This window comes from Quercus suber, unplaced genomic scaffold (genome assembly GCF_002906115.3).
Source record: "Quercus suber isolate HL8 unplaced genomic scaffold, Cork oak 2.0 scaffold_872, whole genome shotgun sequence".
Taxonomy (NCBI): Eukaryota; Viridiplantae; Streptophyta; class Magnoliopsida; order Fagales; family Fagaceae; genus Quercus; species Quercus suber.
Window position 1 is genome coordinate 85,258 of NW_027070302.1, and position 18,886 is coordinate 104,143.

The window sequence follows — 18,886 nt, forward strand, 5'->3', positions numbered from 1 at the left end:
AAAAGATCGAACGCAACAGTAAGGAAGGTGGTGTTAGTGAAAGGGAATGGCAGCCGAGAAGAAGAGAAAGGTGTAGGAGGCACCGAGACTTACACTAGCACGAGTAAAGTGAACTCCCTAACTCGAAATGTAGTTTGGGGTGGGATCCTGAAAGCAGAGAACACAGAGATCAGAGTGGGCGTGAAGTAATTTTGAAGAAGGGAACTCTCCGGAGACTCTGAGAATGCTCTGAACGTTATGAAAGTGTTTAAAGTAAGAAAAGTAACTGCTTGCAGAGGTTTATATATGGGACAAACGGAGCGGTATCATTCATCTCGCTCGAATTACGAGGGTAAACCCTACCCGTTTGATCAATCATCCACCGTTGGATGCAAGGGACACAGCCGCCTGAAATAGTTGACACGCTGCTTTGGGAAGGAGAGATTTGTTGCGGTAATAATGAGACACGCGTCCCCACAATCTCACGCGTGTAAATAGGGGCACTCATGACTTTTTACTTCTGTTGGATTCTTTTGTTTTAGTTTATTTTCATTTTTATCCACCCATTCCCGCGTACCAAATCAAAATCTTATTTTTTCTCCCCGTTTGCGTGGGAAAAAATAAAATTTTGAGGGGCTATTGTGGGGATAAGGCATTAGGCCAAGTTAATGGGCCGAATACCCAGGAGAGGACTGTTTCACATCCGAAGAGAAAGATGCGGAGAATGCAGGGCCCAGAGTGAAGTGGAATCCTCCTGTGGAGAATCATCGCTGTCCGAAGAGGATATCTCCAGTCCGAGGAGGACATCACCTGTCCGAGGAAGATGTCTTACTTTGATGTGATATTGGAGACTAAATGAGTAGAGAAAAGTCTGATTGATTGTCCGAGGACTCCACCTGATCAAGATAAGCTCAAAACATACCCAGGAACGATAAGGATGAGGAAATATCTGAGGGAAAGGCTGCTGCCACCGTATTCAATGCACTGCAACAGCTTTTCTGGCCGCATTTATGTGGAGAAGACCTCTGAACAGTGCTCCATAACCTACCGCCACTCACAGAGATGAAAAGAAGCTGCCTGACGTGACAGGTACTTGAGCAAATCCATGGATGGGGAGCACGTGGACGGTAGAGATGAGGATGAGAGTGGCTATATAACAGAGAGAGGGTTTGTTACAAACCATGGAATGTATGGGAAACTGAGGAATAAATAAGAAGAAGAGTGATAATCCTTTGCTGTGAACCCCTTGTCAACTCTAGTTCTTCAACCCATACTCTACAAATTAATTGTCTTTGGGTTTACATAAAAAATTGTACCCTACAATTTTTTTTTTTTTTTTTTTTTGAGAAACATCTTATAATTCTTATTCCTATATTATATGGCGGTTCACATCTCAAAAATTCTCATGACTCCACTTTGTGGAACATGCCTATTACAAAATGTGGGCTCCATAAATGTATGAAAACCACATGTTGTAAAAAAAAAAACAATATTATGCATAAGTATTGCATGCATGACACCTTAAGTTGATTTTTATGGTTTGGTAAGTTGGATTGGGTTGAGATTTTATTTTGAACCTTGAGTTTAGGTTAATAGTTTTTTCAACTCATCTAACCCAACCTAATTTACCATACATATATAAATTTACTTTATTTTCCTTGTTTTAATTTACTAGTTTGATTTATTATGTATTTTAAGAACCAGTTTCCATAATGTGGCATATTATGTGAATTATAATAATATATCTGAAAAAAAAAAAAGTGCTTAAATAGTTTATTTAAGTCCAATTATTTTTCCCCCTCAAAAATAAAATAAAAAAGAAGTCCAATTATTTTTAAAGTTATGAAATATGTAAACACAACCAACTCACCCAATCCAATCTAATGTGATGCATGTAAAAGTCCAATTATTTTTATAATTAAAAAATATGTAAACACAACCAACTCACCCAATCCAATCTAACGCAATGCATGTAAGTTGGATTTAATTGGTTCTTACATGTAAGGTTAAAAATTTCTCAACCCGACTTCTCTAACTCAACCTATGCACACCCATTCCAAGCCCTCGATGCAATCCTAGGTCCGTCAAACTTCAAATAATAAAAAAAACATCTATGGCTTATAAAACGACACCTCATCTTTCCATACCCGACAGAACACTAAAATGGCCGCGTTGTTAAGGAAGAGAAACGGTCGTTTACCCATCACCGAGTCCCCTAGTCCCTTCCGTTACGGTCGTATTTTAGTATTTTTCTTAAGAAAACAAACAAAGTAAACAAACAACTAAAAAGATATAAATATATCCTATCCAAAAAAAAAAAAAGTTATAAATATAAATATAAGTAATATAATTTCCAAAGAGTGCCGCATATTTTGGATTTCTGGATTAGTTCTTCGAATACCCTTTTGGCTTCTCAATCCATTGGAGGCTCTTGAAAGTTGTAAGTGTATTTTCAAACCACATTCTTAATGTTTTTTTTTTTTTTTGGTTAGAACAATGTTGTTGTTGTTGTTGTTGTTTTTGTTTTTTTGGAATGTTATGTCATTGTCAATGCAAAAAGTGAAAAAAAAAAAAAAAAAGATATTCTTTTTCTTTGATCCGAAGTGGGGTTAGTTCATTAGTGAACTTGAGATTGAACTGTTGGAATGCAGTGAAAAACCAAAAAAAAAGGGATTATGGAGCATTAGGATGAAATTCTTGTCTATGATAACTCTCAAAAAGGGTGTGAATTTTTGTGGGTTGTGTGGTTTATATGTCATACATTTTTGTATGTGATGCTATTTTATCCCTGAATGTCTTTTTATGGGTTTGTTTAAATTTAGAGATTTACCTTAGTTCACTTATAAAGCCAAACTGAGGTCTTTTGGACATTTTTAGGTTATTCTTGTTTATTGGGTTTTTTTAAAAAAAATAAATAAATAAAATAAAGATTTAAACTTTGTGTTATAGAAACTTGTTCTTGTTGTTGTTTGTGATTCTCTGTTTTCCTGACAAGGTATAGATCTTCTTGACATGGTGAGCTTGAAAATAACTTTGCTTAATAAATTAGAAATTGGTATGGCTGATCCTATAAGCGTCATTTTCCTTTTCTTTTTTAAAAGAATTTGGTTATTTGGGCTATTACTTGAGCTCTTTGTTCTCAATGAGAATTTTGAGACCTTGCTTCCCGGTTCTCCCTAACAATTAGGAGAAAAGGCCCTGTTTCTCTTGCCCTTTTCACCAAATATCAGACCATCATGTCTTGAGGATCTTGATGTTAATGATGAAAAGAACAAATTTGGTTGATCACCTTGAGAAGATTAGGAGATGTTGAGGAAATGTTGATTTCCTCAACGTAGATTATGATTCTTATCCTCTAATATCAGATTTGTTTAATTTATGGATTTTAAACTTTCAATGAGTTTACAGAACTTATTCTGTATAAACTGAACAAATTATGTTGTTATAAGACTGAATTAGTATTGATTCTCACATTTACTTTTTTGCACTGCTCATGAAAAAAAAAGCATTGTATAAAAAAGGCCATTGAACCTAATGCACAAGCCTATCCACTTTTGCATGTCTGGGAGATGTGATTGATGAGTAGTCTTAGCCCTCTAAAAATAAAAAAAATAAAAAAGAAGTGCAATTTAGTAATTGGATAAAGTTTATAATCCACTTGTGTATGAACGTTTAATGGGCCTAATCATTGTATTTCAACATTATTACATGATATCTCGAGAGTTAGATTTAAGGCATAATGATTTTTTATGAGCTGTTCATTTAATTTTCCTGCCATCATGCACTTTTTGCACCTAACATACGAACTGTGAATCTTAATATCTCTGTTATGACTCTCCAGTGCTATTATTTAAAGTTTTTTTTGTTCCACTACTTGTTATAGTTGTCCTTTTCTTCAAATTGTTATGTCAGTATCTTCATGTTTCTAGAAACTTGTTTTCATTTTTTTAGAATTAGATTCTCCCATTGGTCCATCTTGCTTTGGATTATATACCTTGATTATTCTTCAGGTTCATCTTAGGCTGTAATGGCTCTTTCTTCACAGTGATGAAAATACTATCATAAATACCAAGATGGAGGTATAAAAACCATGAATTAGATTCATTTAACTTGGGACAAAGATTTGGCAGGTTAAGGTAGGGTAGAGTTTTGTAGCTCTGTCTGATTTTGGGTGGAGTGTAGAGTTTTGTAGCTCTGTCTGATTTTGGGGGGTGGGGTGGTTCCTCCAACCCATTATGTAGCAACTATTTGTTTGTATTTTAATTAGATGAGTGTGTCTGTTTGTGCGCAGCTTTTGCTTTTAGCATTTTTTGCTAATGTACAGCTTTTTAGAACCCCATTTTTTCTCACATTTTCAAAGACCCACTTTCAGCAAAGAGCCAAATAAGCCGATGCAAAATGCACACTAAGTCATCATATCATATCTATTACTATATATAATGGAAGAAGCCTAATCCACAATTCGCTCCAGTAGGACACATATACCATAAAACACACCGTTTAAACACTGTCTACTTGTTCATTCTCTGGCCTTTGAAACGATTTGGTTTTGCTTGGAATATTTGGATTCATTTTTAATAGGCTACTCCAGACTTATAATTCAAAGGCTACGATATTCAGGTTGTTTTAATAGTTGAGTTTCTAACTAATATATGGCTGATTCATCTTAACTGGGTTAACAGTGTTTGCGTGACTGTTGGCTGAGTTTTATAGCATGCTACGTATTTGACAAAATGTCTTATGGACCTGCATATTATTTCCTTAGTATTATGTTCAGAGAATATATACCTGTAAAACGAGTCCTCTGACTTTTAATACCATTAAGATGGTTGCACTAGTGACTCATAAAGTAGATGCCTACAAAAGAGAAGGCAAAGGATAGCCGATAGTTGTATGATGCTAGTTACTAGCTCTTCAATGCTTAGGTTATGGATCTTCTTCTTTTTTTTGGTAATATATTTGAAATATTATGGCAACCATGTCGATGCTAAACATCTAATAGCATAAAGCTTTTTTATAAAGAAATTGGACAGTAAATATGATTAATGTTTGAGTACTTTGGTTGTATTTGTTTGATTTTGGTATTTGAGTTAGTATTTGTTTTGTTTGCATATTTTTGTTGGATTTGATTCTGCTTCAGGGTATTTGTGTTAATTTGGTATTGGATAGTCAAGGTTTAGATGTAATTGATGCCTATCTGATGTTGCTTAGGAAATCATTTTATTTATTCTAATTTCTGATTGGTTACCAGGATAAATGAGAGGGAGAAATGACAATTATAGGTCTTGATATTATGTAATAAATTCTTTTGGGTTTCAAATTAAAGAAGGTTGCACTGTGGAGTAGATAGAGTAAATTCCAATTATATTATTTTCTTGTTGATTTGTTAAATCTAACCCCACTTGAGATAGCCAAATGAAAAAGGGCTATATTTCTAATCAATTATCCATAAGAATTATATATATTTTATTCATTCTTTCTATATCAGTGATGCATCTTCATCCTTTTTATTTATTATTTTAGAGTTTGTGAAAGATTTAATTTTATTTTATAGTTTCTGCTTTCCAATTTCAAATTAGACTTAAATTATGTTTGGTATTTCTTTTGGACATGAAGCTGCGGTCCGTTGATATCTCTTTTGATTTTAGTTCTAACATCTCATTAGCTAAAGCATGCTTTATGTACTGGGAGAGTTTGTCACAACAGACAACTAAACTGCAGGAAAATGACTTAGTGTTTAAGTTCTATTTATTTTATAGAATGTGCCAGTTTTTTTTTTTTTTTCCTGATAAATATTGATGCAGGACAACCAGAATGAAAACTAAATAATAGAAAAATAAAGGGATATGACCTAGGAGTCAGCACCTAAGCCTTACTTGGAGTCAGCACCAAGCGGGAAAACCACTAGGAGTCAGCACCTAGGGTAGACCTGGAGTCAGAACCAGACCAAAGAAAGACCAAATGACCATTTTTTTCATTCATCAAAATATCAACTATCTCCTCAAGGAGTACAATAGGTTGTTTATATAGGACTGCTAAACCCTAGTTCTAATTGGCTAGGAAACCCTAATTGCCTTATTACAAAAATAACCTTGCTAATTGGTTAGGAAACCCTAATTGCCTTATTACAAAAATAACCTTACTTTTAAATTAAAATACTAAAAGCCCAATAACTAAAAGCCCAATAAACTAATAGACCTAAAACACAAAAATACAATGGGCTTGCAAACATAAATAATACTAAATAATAATCTTCTTGTGTCTCCCGCATCATTCTCCTCTGGTTGGAGAAAACTCGACCTCGAGTTCTAAAGTGTTGAAGGATTAGGATGCTGACATGTAACGCTTGCTTCAAATCTGGAATCACCTTAGGGAGCACAGGGAAAAGAAAAACCGTGAATTCCACCACATCAAACTCATTTGGAATAACAAAATCAATGTGTGGAATTTGTATAATCTCGTCTTGAACCTTATGAACCATAGGAAGCACTGTAGTTTTAACCTCTTCGACTTCACCAAGATGTAGATTTTCAAGGACTGTGGAGAGTTGATCAGAAGCACATTCAACTACTTCAACTTTCACATCATGTGCACCCCCTAACATAATACTCTCTTTAGGCACCATCTCTTCACCTTGCTGCTCTTCAATAGATTCATTTCCTTGCACGCATGTTAAAGCAACACTTGTCGAAGCATGTACGTCTGTGTCAACATTAAGGGAAACCACTAGGAGTCAGCACCTAGGGTAGACCTGGAGTCAGCACCAGACCAAAGAAAGACCAAATGACCATTTTTTTCATTCATCAAAATATCAACTATCTCCTCAAGGAGTACAATAGGTTGTTTATATAGGACTGCTAAACCCTAGTTCTAATTGGCTAGGAAACCCTAATTGCCTTATTACAAAAATAACCTTGCTAATTGGTTAGGAAACCCTAATTGCCTTATTACAAAAATAACCTTACTTTTAAATTAAAATACTAAAAGCCCAATAATTAAAAGCCCAATAAACTAATAGACCTAAAACACAAAAATACAATGGGCTTGCAAACATAAATAATACTAAATAATAATCTTCTTGTGTCTCCCGCATCAAATATTGTCCTTAAATCCATCATTAGAAGCTCTTCTAAGTAATTTTTCAATATTTATTGACTGTGATTGTTCTCCTTTTTTTTCCCCTGTGATTACTCATTTCAAGTTCAAGCCACTTTTGTTTATTTGGTTTGTGGTCTTTAGCATTTCAGTTGTCGCTGTATGTGTGTGTGTGTGTTTTGCAAGTTTTGAAACAACATATAATTCATAACAGATTTTATAATTCAGTTCAGTCATGGACCTAGAGGAATACCTCCTCACCACAGCCACCACCTTATATTTTGAAGGGTTGAATCTGCCATTGTACCCAAAGGGCACTATGGTGATCTGCTTATTTACTTTAATTTTAAGGAATACAGTTAAAATATAAATGAAAGCAACATGGAAAAGTGTACCAACTGTAGTTTTTGCACCAATAACTTTCTAGATTAAACTTACTAGAATTAAGATACTTTAATGCTATTGTAATAATTCTATTACTAGATTTTATTATATTGTATAGACAACAAAAGTATAACTTAAGGATTTTACATGCTTGAAACATGACTAGAGTATCAAATTATGCCGTGCATTGAGCAGGTTAAAAGCTAGTTTAAATAAGACACATGACTAATAAATAAGTTATGTGATCAAAAGTATGCATTAGACCATCTATGCTCTGTAGTACTGAATGTTGGGTTGTTAAGAAGCAACAAATTCATAAAATGAGTGTAGCTAAAATGAGAATCTTAAGATAGATAGAATGGAATTACACAGATAGGTAGGGTTGAATGGGGAAATTTGCTTAAAGATAAGGGTGGTCCCTATTGATGATAAGATGAGGGAGAATCGCTTGAAATGGTTTAGCCATGTTCAGATGAGAGTGATTAATGCACTAATGAGAAAGAATGAGTTTATTCAAGTTCAAAGAATTAGAAAAGGTAGAGGAAGACTATAAATAACATTAGTAGAAATAGTAAAAAAGGACATGTCAATAAAGGAAGCAACAGAGAATCCATAGCTGACAGCCCCAAAAAATTTGGGTCTAACGCTTGGTTGTTGTTGTTATATTAAAAGTTTGCATGGATGGTCATTGGAACCACCATGTGATGGGTGGAAGGATTTTCCTTCCAATCTGGTTTGGAGGGCCCTCTGGAGGCTGCTAGTTATATTTCTTATCTAATAAACTCTTGGTTTAAACTCACTGTTGTCATAATCATCAGTAGCACTAAGGGTGTGCAGTCTGCTATTTAAATTCTTAGCTAATAAGCTTTTGGTTTTATTTCCATCATCAGCATCATAAGCAATATCATATATATCAACTGTTTAGTGTTGAATTCAGTGAGATGCCCTAGCAGAAGTGTGTAGATGTTTCAGGGTCAAAAAGGTTTATGCTAAATTTAATACTCATAGAATGATTGGTTGATAGTGTTTGTTTCATCTCTGATTGTAAATGGAGGACTAAGGAAGCTGACATGGTGGAATAGAGAGAAAAGTGCATATTCTTGGTCAGCTTGTTTTTGAACTGTGAATCATTAAGTTAGTTTTTGATGGAAGATCCTCTGTAGGCATAGTCTTGTTAGTGTTTGTTTCATCTCTGATTGTAAATGGAGGACTAAGGAAGCTGACCTGGTGGAATAGAGAGAAAAGTGCATATTCTTGGTCAGCATGTTTTTGAACTGTGAATCATTAAGTTAGTTTTTGATGGAAGATCCTCTGTAGGCATACTCTTGTTTGAAGAGATTTTTTAAAGGTTTCCTCTATCATCCTTTAAGAGAAGCACAGATCTTAAGTCTTGTAATGCCATGATGGCAGGTTGTGGGGATACTTCTCCTGGGAAGTATTATAGACACGCTTCTAGATTTATGATCACAAGTCTTATTGATCATGTCATTATCACTAGTAGTAGTTTGGTTGAAAATGCTCATTTTTATGAATTATGAATGTAGTGCTTAGTTACTCTACACGTGCCTTCTATCTTCTTTATTGCTGAAACTGTGTTCTAAGTGATGCTTGTGGTATAATTTAAACTTTGGATGCATTACTAATGGCCATCGGGCCATATTTTGGACATGTGTTCATGGCATGTTATGTAGACCAATTGGGATGGGTATGTACAATACATATTTGCAACTGGATGCATTACTAATGAGCCAGTTCTACAGCCACTTCCCCACCCTCCCTAAAAAATATAATTAAATAAAAAACCTTGACTTGTGCACTTAATGAACCAATCAACTATGCTTCAGTTACAGTAGCTCTTTCATTGGGTAGTAGTTTTTCTTAGTAAAAAAAAAGGGGGGCAAGAGGAGTGATTGGTGTCTTTACTGCATAAATAAAAATCCATTTATCATATTGGCAACTATATATATATATATATATATGTATGTATGTATATTTCTTCCAGCAATTGCACTAATGAAAATTGAAGTATTTTGCCTATGAATTAGCCTGCATTAGCGCAATTTATACACTCATGGAAGTGATATTTACTATTTAGAGTTGTATGGCTTCTGTTGAGTAAACCAGAGTACTAGCAATTTTATATTACTGACCAAGTTTTGTCCAAACTAATATTAGTGTTTGCAGGCAAAATTTCTAAGATCAGTGTGAAACTGTCATTTTAAATTCGTTTGTGCAAGATGAGTCAACAGAGTCAGAACACCAGTTCTTTATCTCCTGCAGACATCCCTATGAAGCGGAAACGTGGTCGTCCTCGTAAGGATGAAAGCCTGTTGTCAAGTAAGAAGAAGCCTGCGATTCCTGAACCTGACAGCATCAAGAAAAACAAAGAAAGTGCAAGTACAAGTGGTGGTGGTGTTAATGATGTCATGGTGGGTCAGATGGTTACTGGTGTCATTGAAGGTTCATTTGATGCTGGATATCTTCTTAATGTTAAGTTAGGTGACACTGACACTCTTCTGAGAGGTGTTGTATTTCTTCCGGGGCGCTTTACTCCAATTTCTGCCGCAAATGATGTGGCTCCACATGTTAAGATGTACAACAGAAAAGATATTCCAATCCCAGTTTTTAACCCACAAACTCCGGTTTTTAAGTCTATTACCTCATCAGGACAAAGTAGTAAGCAACCTGCTCGGCCTAAAATCCGTCAACATGAACTTTCAGATCAGGTTCTATCCTCTGAGCGTCAGACTGCAATCCCAGATGCACTTGGGAACCAATCTGCCTCTGTTGTTGTACCTCTGGTTGCCAACTTGCCAAAGAACGATGCAGGTCTTTCCTTGGAAGGAAATGAAGTTCAGCAGCAAACTTTGGAGCCTGGACTTGAGAGCCAATCCACCTCCATTGTGGCACAGTTGGATCATGATAAGGTTGTTGGATGTGATGACGTGTTGCAGGAATCTGAAGCTTCCACACAGATAAAAGGACCTAAAGTTGATGTAGCGGCAACAAAAGATTCAAAAGCAAAATCAGCATCTGAACCAGTTGTGGACACAGTGCCAGGTGTTAAAATTGTTAGTCAGGAACCTCAAATTCAACATCAGGCTATGAGTCTTGATCCTAAGCCAAGTGAATTGGTTCGTGATGAAGTGAAGAACTTAAATCTTGAAATCAACCAAACTCCTGTATTTGCTGAACCCAAACCCTTTCCTTCCGAACTGGTCAATAGGCCTGTTGACGATTCAATGGAAGATCAGGCCTCCCCAAAGAAAGATACAGCACAAGATTCACAGTTAGAGTTTGCTATTGAAACTTCAAGTGGAACTGACACCGCCCTCTTAAATGGAAAGCCTGCAAGTGATCCTGTTGATGTTACTGAGTTGGTGTCACTCTCTACACCACGGACCAGTGAACCTGCAGTAGTATTTGATGGAGAGGTTGCTCCAGAGTTGAAGCTTGCACCCGAAGGATCTATTCTACCAGGAATGATTGAACCTTAGCTCTGTAGTTCTGGTGCCACAACTAATATGGAATGTGGTATCAAAGATGCCATTCCACCTACACAATATTAGATTCATCTGATGGTGACTAACTATCCAGTAGGATCTGAGAGTTTGTGAATTTAAACCTAGGAAAAAGGACGAGAATAGAGTCAAAGCTTGAGAGATAGATGGGTAGTAGTCACCCATGGTTACCATGGTTAAGAGTACTAAGTTGACATTTAGATACCATTGCATTGACAGCTCTGGATGGGCTTGTTATTCAACTCTTGCACTCTCACCACCCTTTTGACTTATTTATACTTTTGAAACTAGTGTTGTTTTTTTTTTATTCCGAACTGGTCAATAGGCCTGTTGACGATTCAATGGAAGATCAGGCCTCCCCAAAGAAAGATACAGCACAAGATTCACAGTTAGAGTTTGCTATTGAAACTTCAAGTGGAACTGACACCGCCCTCTTAAATGGAAAGCCTGCAAGTGATCCTGTTGATGTTACTGAGTTGGTGTCACTCTCTACACCACGGACCAGTGAACCTGCAGTAGTATTTGATGGAGAGGTTGCTCCAGAGTTGAAGCTTGCACCCGAAGGATCTATTCTACCAGGAATGATTGAACCTTAGCTCTGTAGTTCTGGTGCCACAACTAATATGGAATGTGGTATCAAAGATGCCATTCCACCTACACAATATTAGATTCATCTGATGGTGACTAACTATCCAGTAGGATCTGAGAGTTTGTGAATTTAAACCTAGGAAAAAGGACGAGAATAGAGTCAAAGCTTGAGAGATAGATGGGTAGTAGTCACCCATGGTTACCATGGTTAAGAGTACTAAGTTGACATTTAGATACCATTGCATTGACAGCTCTGGATGGGCTTGTTATTCAACTCTTGCACTCTCACCACCCTTTTGACTTATTTATACTTTTGAAACTAGTGTTGTTTTTTTTTTTCTTGGTAACTATCTCCCTTATGTTTGGGGAGGTCCTTTGCATAATACATAGAACTTTTTGTTGCATATTTGTTGTCTGGACATAATTAGTTCAACCATAATTTTTGTTTTTGTTTTTGTTTTTTGGGTCTAATAACTGAGTTACACAACAGAGGTAATCCTCTCTTTTAATTCCAAAATAATATCTTACTGAACAATGTGAAAGAAACTGGGGGCCATTCTTCTAACAGCTAGATATGTCTCCCCATTTTCTTTAGCAACATCTGCAAGAGCCTGAGCTACATGATAACAAATATTGGAAATACAATGAAAAAGAAATATCACAAAATGAGGCTACCATCACTTTAATTGTATCAATAGTCTACTGTCTACCCCAACTTGGAAAGGCATTGGTCTCTAGAATTAAATAGCAAAAACCAGTTTGGGCTTCTTTCCCTTGCCCGCAGTTTTATCTATATTTTGTTAAGATTGTATAATCACCATATCTTGGGGTAACATATCATCTATATACTTAATTGCATATTGGTGTTACATAAGTATAGTGCGTGTACACTGAAAACCATGTCGATCAAATCAATTTTATCATATGAAAACCTTAGGAATCCAAAAGATTTTACCTATTCAACCAAATGGTGAATCATGAGAGTGAGAGTTGCCACCACAAAACAAAATAAAAGAGCTCATGGATGTCTTTATTTTATGACAAAGAAAGGATGTTGTGAAATAAAGGAAATATCAAGACAAAAGAAAGAAATATGAGAAGAAATATCCAAATTCATTAACCACATCATATTATTTTTAATACTAAATACAAAAATAAGTAAGGTAGATGGCTGACAAGTTACCCACATAAAAAATGAACAATATATAACTTTCACAAATAAATTTATTTAACTTATTAATAAAGTATTTTATCATTCCACAACATATTTGAGTTTGATCAAGTGCTTACATCAAAAAGTGTTTCAATTAGTTAAAGGGGTAAAATCCCAATAATGGTAAAAAGTAAAAACTCTAAAAGTGAGTAATTTTTAATCCGAATGTCTGATGGGGTCGAAAGAGAAACCATATATGAATCAAATTCAAGCCCAAAAAAGGTCCCATCTTTCAGTTCTCCACAACACCAATACCGTGGTCTTGTAAAGCTGGAATCGTGGGGTTGATTATTATAGGGTTTAAGAAAGAGAGAAAAGATGGACATAATATCACAGTTGCAAGAGCAAGTGAACACAATAGCAGCGCTTGCATTCAACACCTTCGGTACTCTACAGAGAGACGCTCACCCTGTTAAACTCTCTCCCAATTACCCTGATCCTCCTCCGCCTTCTAACCCCACCGAAGATCCCGCCACCGCCGCCGGCAATGTCTCCGAACAACCCAAGCTCATGACCGCCGCTCTCGTCAAAGCCGCTAAGCAGGTACCTCTCTCCCAATTCCACCTTCTATTTTGTTCTTTTTTTCTTTTTTTCTTTTTTTTTCTTTTTTTTCATGTAATTGCAAATACTGGGAATTTCGTATGTTTAGCAAAATGGGTTTTTTTTTTTTTTTTTTTTTATTTTTTTTTTTTTACTGGTCGGCTTCATGTAGGGATTTTAATATTGAGTTTTGGAAATGCTAATTATTTATGTACACACTAAGTTATACATTGCCGTACACACTCTAGCTGAAATCGATTCAACTATAATTGTGAGATGATACAATTATAACTAATGTTTTCAAAACATGATTTTTTAGTTGTGTCCCTCATGCAAAATGTGCAACTATCAGCACTCTTTTGGAAATAGAGAAGAGTAATGCTATTTTTTTTTTCAATTGAAGTGAAAAGCTGTGATAAGAGTAACTTGACTTTCACATGGACCCACTACTAACACCATTTTTATTTTGCACCTCGTCAGTAGTTTGGAAAAGGATTGTGAAAATCTTTGTCTCTAAGACTTTATTGAGAATGATAAGCATTATTAGGATATACCATCCTAAGATTTCAATCCTTTAGAGATCAGGTCCCATCAAGGAGTGGTATCCATGTGAAAACTTTTGTATCTTTAGTCTTATTGAGAATGATACATTGTGTTTTTGTTGGTATGGCTTATAAAAAGCATTTAAGTCAATTACTTGGCATTGCCATTTAGGAATGAGAGAAGTAATAACTGGAAATTTTCAATTGATATAAGTTTTTAGTTGAGTTGTAGGGTATTAGAATTACAGAAATTTTTACATATTAGATGTGAATTTTGTAGTTTGTACGATGTCTATGTTTATGTTACTAGCTTGAGCATGTTTGCAATTGGAATTTTTCTTAGAGCATTGTAAAATTTGGAAAAGAGTAGTGGATCTTTTGATATTAAAATACCCTTTTATAAGACCCTTCCATAAAATTATGACAACACAGCGAATATGTGTCTTCTAGATCTAGCTCGAGCCCATGACAATGAACTCTAGCTCAGATCGCACATTTTCCCCTTGTAAGAGCAAGGAGGAGGGTGGTGTGTCTGTAAATTTTTTTTGTTTTTTATATTAAAAAGGCTTCAAGCTTCAGTCCATTTGCATTGCATTGTTAATAACATTTAATTTACCAATGAAACCTATTAAAAAAAAAATTTAATTCACCAATGAATCCAATCTTGAGTTAGTCCAATGATTATAAAAACATTTGTTCTGTGCACAGTTTGATGCATTAGTTGCAGCACTACCACCGGCTGAGGGGGGTGAAGAAGTGCAACTAAAAAGGATTGCAGAACTGCAGGTATTGGAGAGTCAACTGACTATCAATCAAAGACCTTTTAACAATTTTTTTTCAGTTTCTTAACGGGCTTCTGTATGAACTGCTTATTTAGGCTGAAAATGATGCTGTAGGCCAAGAACTTCAGAGACAACTGGAAGCTGCAGGTAATCTCAAATCTTCAAATGTTTCATTTCCTTTTTGTTTAATCTTTCCAACTTTTGACAGCAAAATGCAACACAATATTTCATTGCAATAGTTAATTTCTTTTTTCAAAAAAACCAACTACTAAAATAAAACAAAACAAAAATTCATGAGATGTTTTGGATAGCCTACCTAAAGCTAATTCCACGCTCTCTTGCTTGTCTGTTTCCATTCTTGTTATATTAGAGTTAATTTGCCATTGCTGGAACTTAAAACCTTCATTTTTTGGTGATGCCAGAGAAGGAGTTGAAAGAAGTCCAGGAATTGTTTGGTCAAGCAACGGATAATTGCTTGAACTTGAAGAGACCAGACTGAAGAAAGTGCAACATGTTGATCTGATCTCTTGTTTTGAACTCTTCCCGATGTCTATATTAGTTGCTCCCTCTCATTCTAATCATGTAAGAATTTGAGGAGGATGTTATTTAGATTTTTTCCCCCTAACGTTTTAGCTTCCATTGGCTCTTACATAAAACATTGTTCGGAACTTTTATCGTGCAAAACCTTCTAATGTAGGTACCTTCATCTCTACAGTCTTCAGATTGAAACTCAAAAAATATGTTTAATGAAACATTTCACCTGTTTGGCATCATTCTTCACACACCCCCCCCCCCCCCCCACCCCCCCCAAAACCTCCCCTTAGTAAGTGTACATCTTTGGCATGATCTTTTTCTCCAGTGGGCAATGACAACTTTAGAAACCATCAGGTGGTCGAGTGACAGTTGCAGTGGTGGGTGGTGAATGGTAGTGGTAGTGATGATAATGTTGTGTTGGGCCTAGTGGCAAGCCTTTTAATTGTAGGTGAAGGTTGGTGGCAGTGTAGCAAGAACACCAGTATGATAGCAGTGGCGTCAATCATGGTGGGCAAGTGTGACTGGTGACAAGCAATGAGGGTGATGGTGGCTTGGGACGGTGGAGAAGAATGAATAGTAGCAAAGGTGGCAACCGGCATTGATGGAGGGCTGGTGTTGGTGCCTGATGGGTTATCTAGAGGATGCAGTGGAGGCAGCCATATTGGTTTTGGGAATGGGGGCTATAACAACGGCGATGATAGTAGCAAATAGCAATATTTGAGTTGACTAGTAATTTAGCATCGTGCCATTGGTATTGTTAGACCCTTTTGCATTGTTATGTTGGTTAGCTTATGGTCATCATTAGCCTGGTTAGGTGGATCAAATGTTCAATTCATAAAGCTGTACCAAAGTACAACCATTTACATTTTATGATTCATTTTGGATATAAACAATTAAAAACATAATTCTGATTTCGACTTTGGGGCCAATGACTCGTATGAAATATGAAATGTCCTTTTTTTTTCTTTGTTGGAAATGCATGCCAGATGTCATTTTACTTAACAAAATTCATGGATGATCATTACATCTTTTTAACATATACTAGTTTTGAAGCACGTGTTAGCCAGTAAAAATATTACAATTATGGATAGAAATAGAATTTAATTATAGTTATTTAATTATTGGATTGCCTAGAAATTATACTATTAAATGTTTCAAAATTTCACATATCAATACTTTAGCCTTGTTCCTCTCATTTTTCTCGTAAATGCTATTTTTTATATTTTATTGTCAAAATTCACATACATAAAAAAAATAAAAAAAAATAAATAAATAAATAAAAATGTAGTATTTGTTATATAAATTGCCAAGCTGTGATAAGAATAGCCTTACTAACACCATTTTTATGCTTAGCAAAATGGGTTTTTTTTTTTTTTTTTAATTATTACTTCTCAGGCTTCATGTTTAGTATTTTGATAGGGACACAAAATTGTTCACAAATTGAAGTGGCAAGTTGTGATAAGAGTAACCTTACTAACACCATTTTATGCTTAGCAAAATGGGTTTTTTATTTTATTTTTAATTTACTTGTCGGCTTCATGTAGGGATTTTAATATTGAGTTTTGGAAATGCTAATTATTTATGTACACACTAAGTTATACATTGCCGTGCAGACTCTAGCTGAAATCGATTCAACTATAATTGTGAGATGATACAATTATAACTAATGTTTTCAAAACATGATTTTTTAGTTGTGTCCCTCATGCAAAATGTGCAACTATCAGCACTCTTTTGGAAATAGAGAAGAGTAATGCTATTTTTTTTTTTTCAATTGAAGTGAAAAGCTGTGATAAGAGTAACTTGACTTTCACATGGACCCACTACTAACACCATTTTTATTTTGCACCTCGTCAGTAGTTTGGAAAAGGATTGTGAAAATCTTTGTCTCTAAGACTTTATTGAGAATGATAAGCATTATTAGGATATACCATCTTAAGATTTCAATCCTTTAGAGATCAGGTCCCATCAATGAGTGGTATCCATGTGAAAACTTTTGTATCTTTAGTCTTATTGAGAATGATGCATTGTATTTTTGTTGGTATGGCTTATAAAAAGCATTTAAGTCAATTACTTGGCATTGCCATTTAGGAATGAGAGAAGTAATAACTGGAAATTTTCAATTGATATAAGTTTTTAGTTGAGTTGTATGGTATTAGAATTACAGAAATTTTTACATATTAGATGTGAATTTTGTAGTTTGTACAATGTCTATGTTTATGTTACTAGCTTGAGCATGTTTGCAATTGGAATTTTTCTTAGAGCATTGTAAAATTTGGAAAAGAGTAGTGGATCTTTTGATATTAAAATACCCTTTTATAAGACCCTTCCATAAAATTATGACAACACAGCGAATATGTGTCTTCTAGATTGAGCTTGAGCCCATGACAATGAACTCTAGCTCAAATCGCACATTTTCCCCTTGTAAGAGCAAGGAGGAGGGTGGTGTGTCTGTAGTTTTTTTTGTTTTTTATATTAAAAAGGCTTCAAGCTTCAGTCCATCTGCATTGCATTGTTAATAACATCTAATTTACCAATGAATCCAATCTTGAGTTAGTCCAATGATTATAAAAACATTTGTTCTGTGTACAGTTTGATGCATTAGTTGCAGCACTACCACCAGCCGAGGGGGGTGAAGAATTGCAACTGAAAAGGATTGCAGAACTACAGGTATTGGAGAGTCAACTGACTATCAATCAAGACCTTTTAACAATTTTTTTACAGTTTCTTAACGGGCTTCTGTATGAACTGCTTATTTAGGCTGAAAATGATGCTGTAGGCCAAGAACTTCAGAGACAACTGGAAGCTGCAGGTAATCTCAAATCTTCAAATGTTTCATTTCCTTTTTGTTTAATGTTTCCAACTTTTGACAGCAAAATGCAACACAATATTTCATTGCAATAGTTAATTTCTTTTTTTCAAAAAAACCAACTACTAAAATAAAACAAAACAAAAAATTCATGAGATGTTTTGGATAGCCTACTTAAAGCTAATTCCACGCTCTCTTGCTTGTCTGTTTCCATTCTTGTTATATTAGAGTTAATTTGCCATTGCTGGAACTTAAAACCTTCATTTTTTGGTGATGCCAGAGAAGGAGTTGAAAGAAGTCCAGGAATTGTTTGGTCAAGCAACGGATAATTGCTTGAACTTGAAGAGACCAGACTGAAGAAAGTGCAACATGTTGATCTGATCTCTTGTTTTGAACTCTTCCCGATGTCTATATTAGTTGCTCCCTCTTATTCTAATCATGTAAGAATTTGAGGAGGATGTTATTTAGATTTTTTCCCCCTAACTTTTTAGCTTCCATTGGCTCTTACATAAAACATTGTTCGGAACTTTTATCGTGCAAAACCTTCTAATGTAGGTACCTTCATCTCTACAGTCTTCAGATTGAAACTCAAAAAATATGTTTAATGAAACATTTCACCTGTTTGGCATCATTCTTCACACCCCCCCCCCCCAAAACCTCCCCTTAGTAAGTGTACATCTTTGGCATGATCTTTTTCTCCAGTGGGCAATGACAACTTTAGAAACCATCAGGTGGTCGAGTGACAGTTGCAATGGTGGGTGGTGAATGGCAGTGGTAGTGATGATAATGTTGTGTTGGGCCTAGTGGCAAGCCTTTTAATTGTAGGTGAAGGTTGGTGGCAGTGTAGCAAGAACACCAGTATGATGGCGGTGGCGTCAATCATGGTGGGCAAGTGTGACTGG

At 35.5% G+C, this 18,886-nt stretch overlaps 2 protein-coding genes and 1 long non-coding RNA gene across 5 annotated transcripts; 2 read left to right on the forward strand and 1 right to left on the reverse strand.

The window, feature by feature from the left end:
* The first annotated feature begins 2,113 nt into the window (after nucleotides 1-2,113).
* LOC112024739 (uncharacterized) lies at nucleotides 2,114-11,284 on the forward strand. Of its 2 annotated transcripts, none has more exons than XM_024057377.2 (2): nucleotides 2,114-2,419; nucleotides 9,634-11,284. In XM_024057377.2, exon 2 carries the CDS (start codon nucleotides 9,696-9,698, stop codon nucleotides 10,953-10,955), a length of 1,260 nt encoding a protein of 419 aa, XP_023913145.2. In that variant the 5' UTR covers nucleotides 2,114-2,419; nucleotides 9,634-9,695; the 3' UTR covers nucleotides 10,956-11,284. The 2 variants fall into 2 exon arrangements, with proteins under 2 accessions (XP_023913145.2, XP_023913150.2); XM_024057382.2 differs by having other exon boundaries at nucleotides 9,643-11,284.
* Nucleotides 5,933-6,689, reverse strand: LOC136065177 (uncharacterized). The gene is made up of 2 exons (XR_010626815.1): nucleotides 6,118-6,689; nucleotides 5,933-6,070 (listed from the first exon to the last, which is right to left on the reverse strand). It is a non-coding gene; the product is annotated as an uncharacterized LOC136065177 (long non-coding RNA).
* A 1,688-nt stretch (nucleotides 11,285-12,972) lies between the features above and the next one.
* On the forward strand, nucleotides 12,973-18,615 carry LOC112024717 (mediator of RNA polymerase II transcription subunit 21). 2 transcript variants are annotated; one of them, XM_065767983.1, is made up of 4 exons: nucleotides 12,973-13,323; nucleotides 17,768-17,845; nucleotides 17,936-17,987; nucleotides 18,265-18,615. In XM_065767983.1, exons 1-4 carry the CDS (start codon nucleotides 13,099-13,101, stop codon nucleotides 18,339-18,341), a joined length of 432 nt encoding a protein of 143 aa, XP_065624055.1. In that variant the 5' UTR covers nucleotides 12,973-13,098; the 3' UTR covers nucleotides 18,342-18,615. The 2 variants fall into 2 exon arrangements, with proteins under 2 accessions (XP_065624055.1, XP_023913122.2); XM_024057354.2 differs by lacking the exons at nucleotides 17,768-17,845; nucleotides 17,936-17,987; nucleotides 18,265-18,615 and adding exons at nucleotides 14,571-14,648; nucleotides 14,740-14,791; nucleotides 15,067-15,417 and having other exon boundaries at nucleotides 12,985-13,323.
* The last annotated feature ends 271 nt before the right edge of the window (nucleotides 18,616-18,886 follow it).

Excerpts from the sequence above, each read along its gene's own strand:
- LOC112024739 (XM_024057377.2), top strand. The coding sequence starts at position 9,696 with ATGAGTCAACAGAGTCAGAACACCAGTTCTTTATCTCCTGCAGACATC.
- LOC112024717 (XM_065767983.1), top strand. The coding sequence starts at position 13,099 with ATGGACATAATATCACAGTTGCAAGAGCAAGTGAACACAATAGCAGCG. Across the intron at positions 17,846-17,935 it reads AAAGGATTGCAGAACTACAG|GCTGAAAATGATGCTGTAGG; the intron begins GTATTGGAGAGT and ends CTGCTTATTTAG. Across the intron at positions 17,988-18,264 it reads GAGACAACTGGAAGCTGCAG|AGAAGGAGTTGAAAGAAGTC; the intron begins GTAATCTCAAAT and ends TGGTGATGCCAG.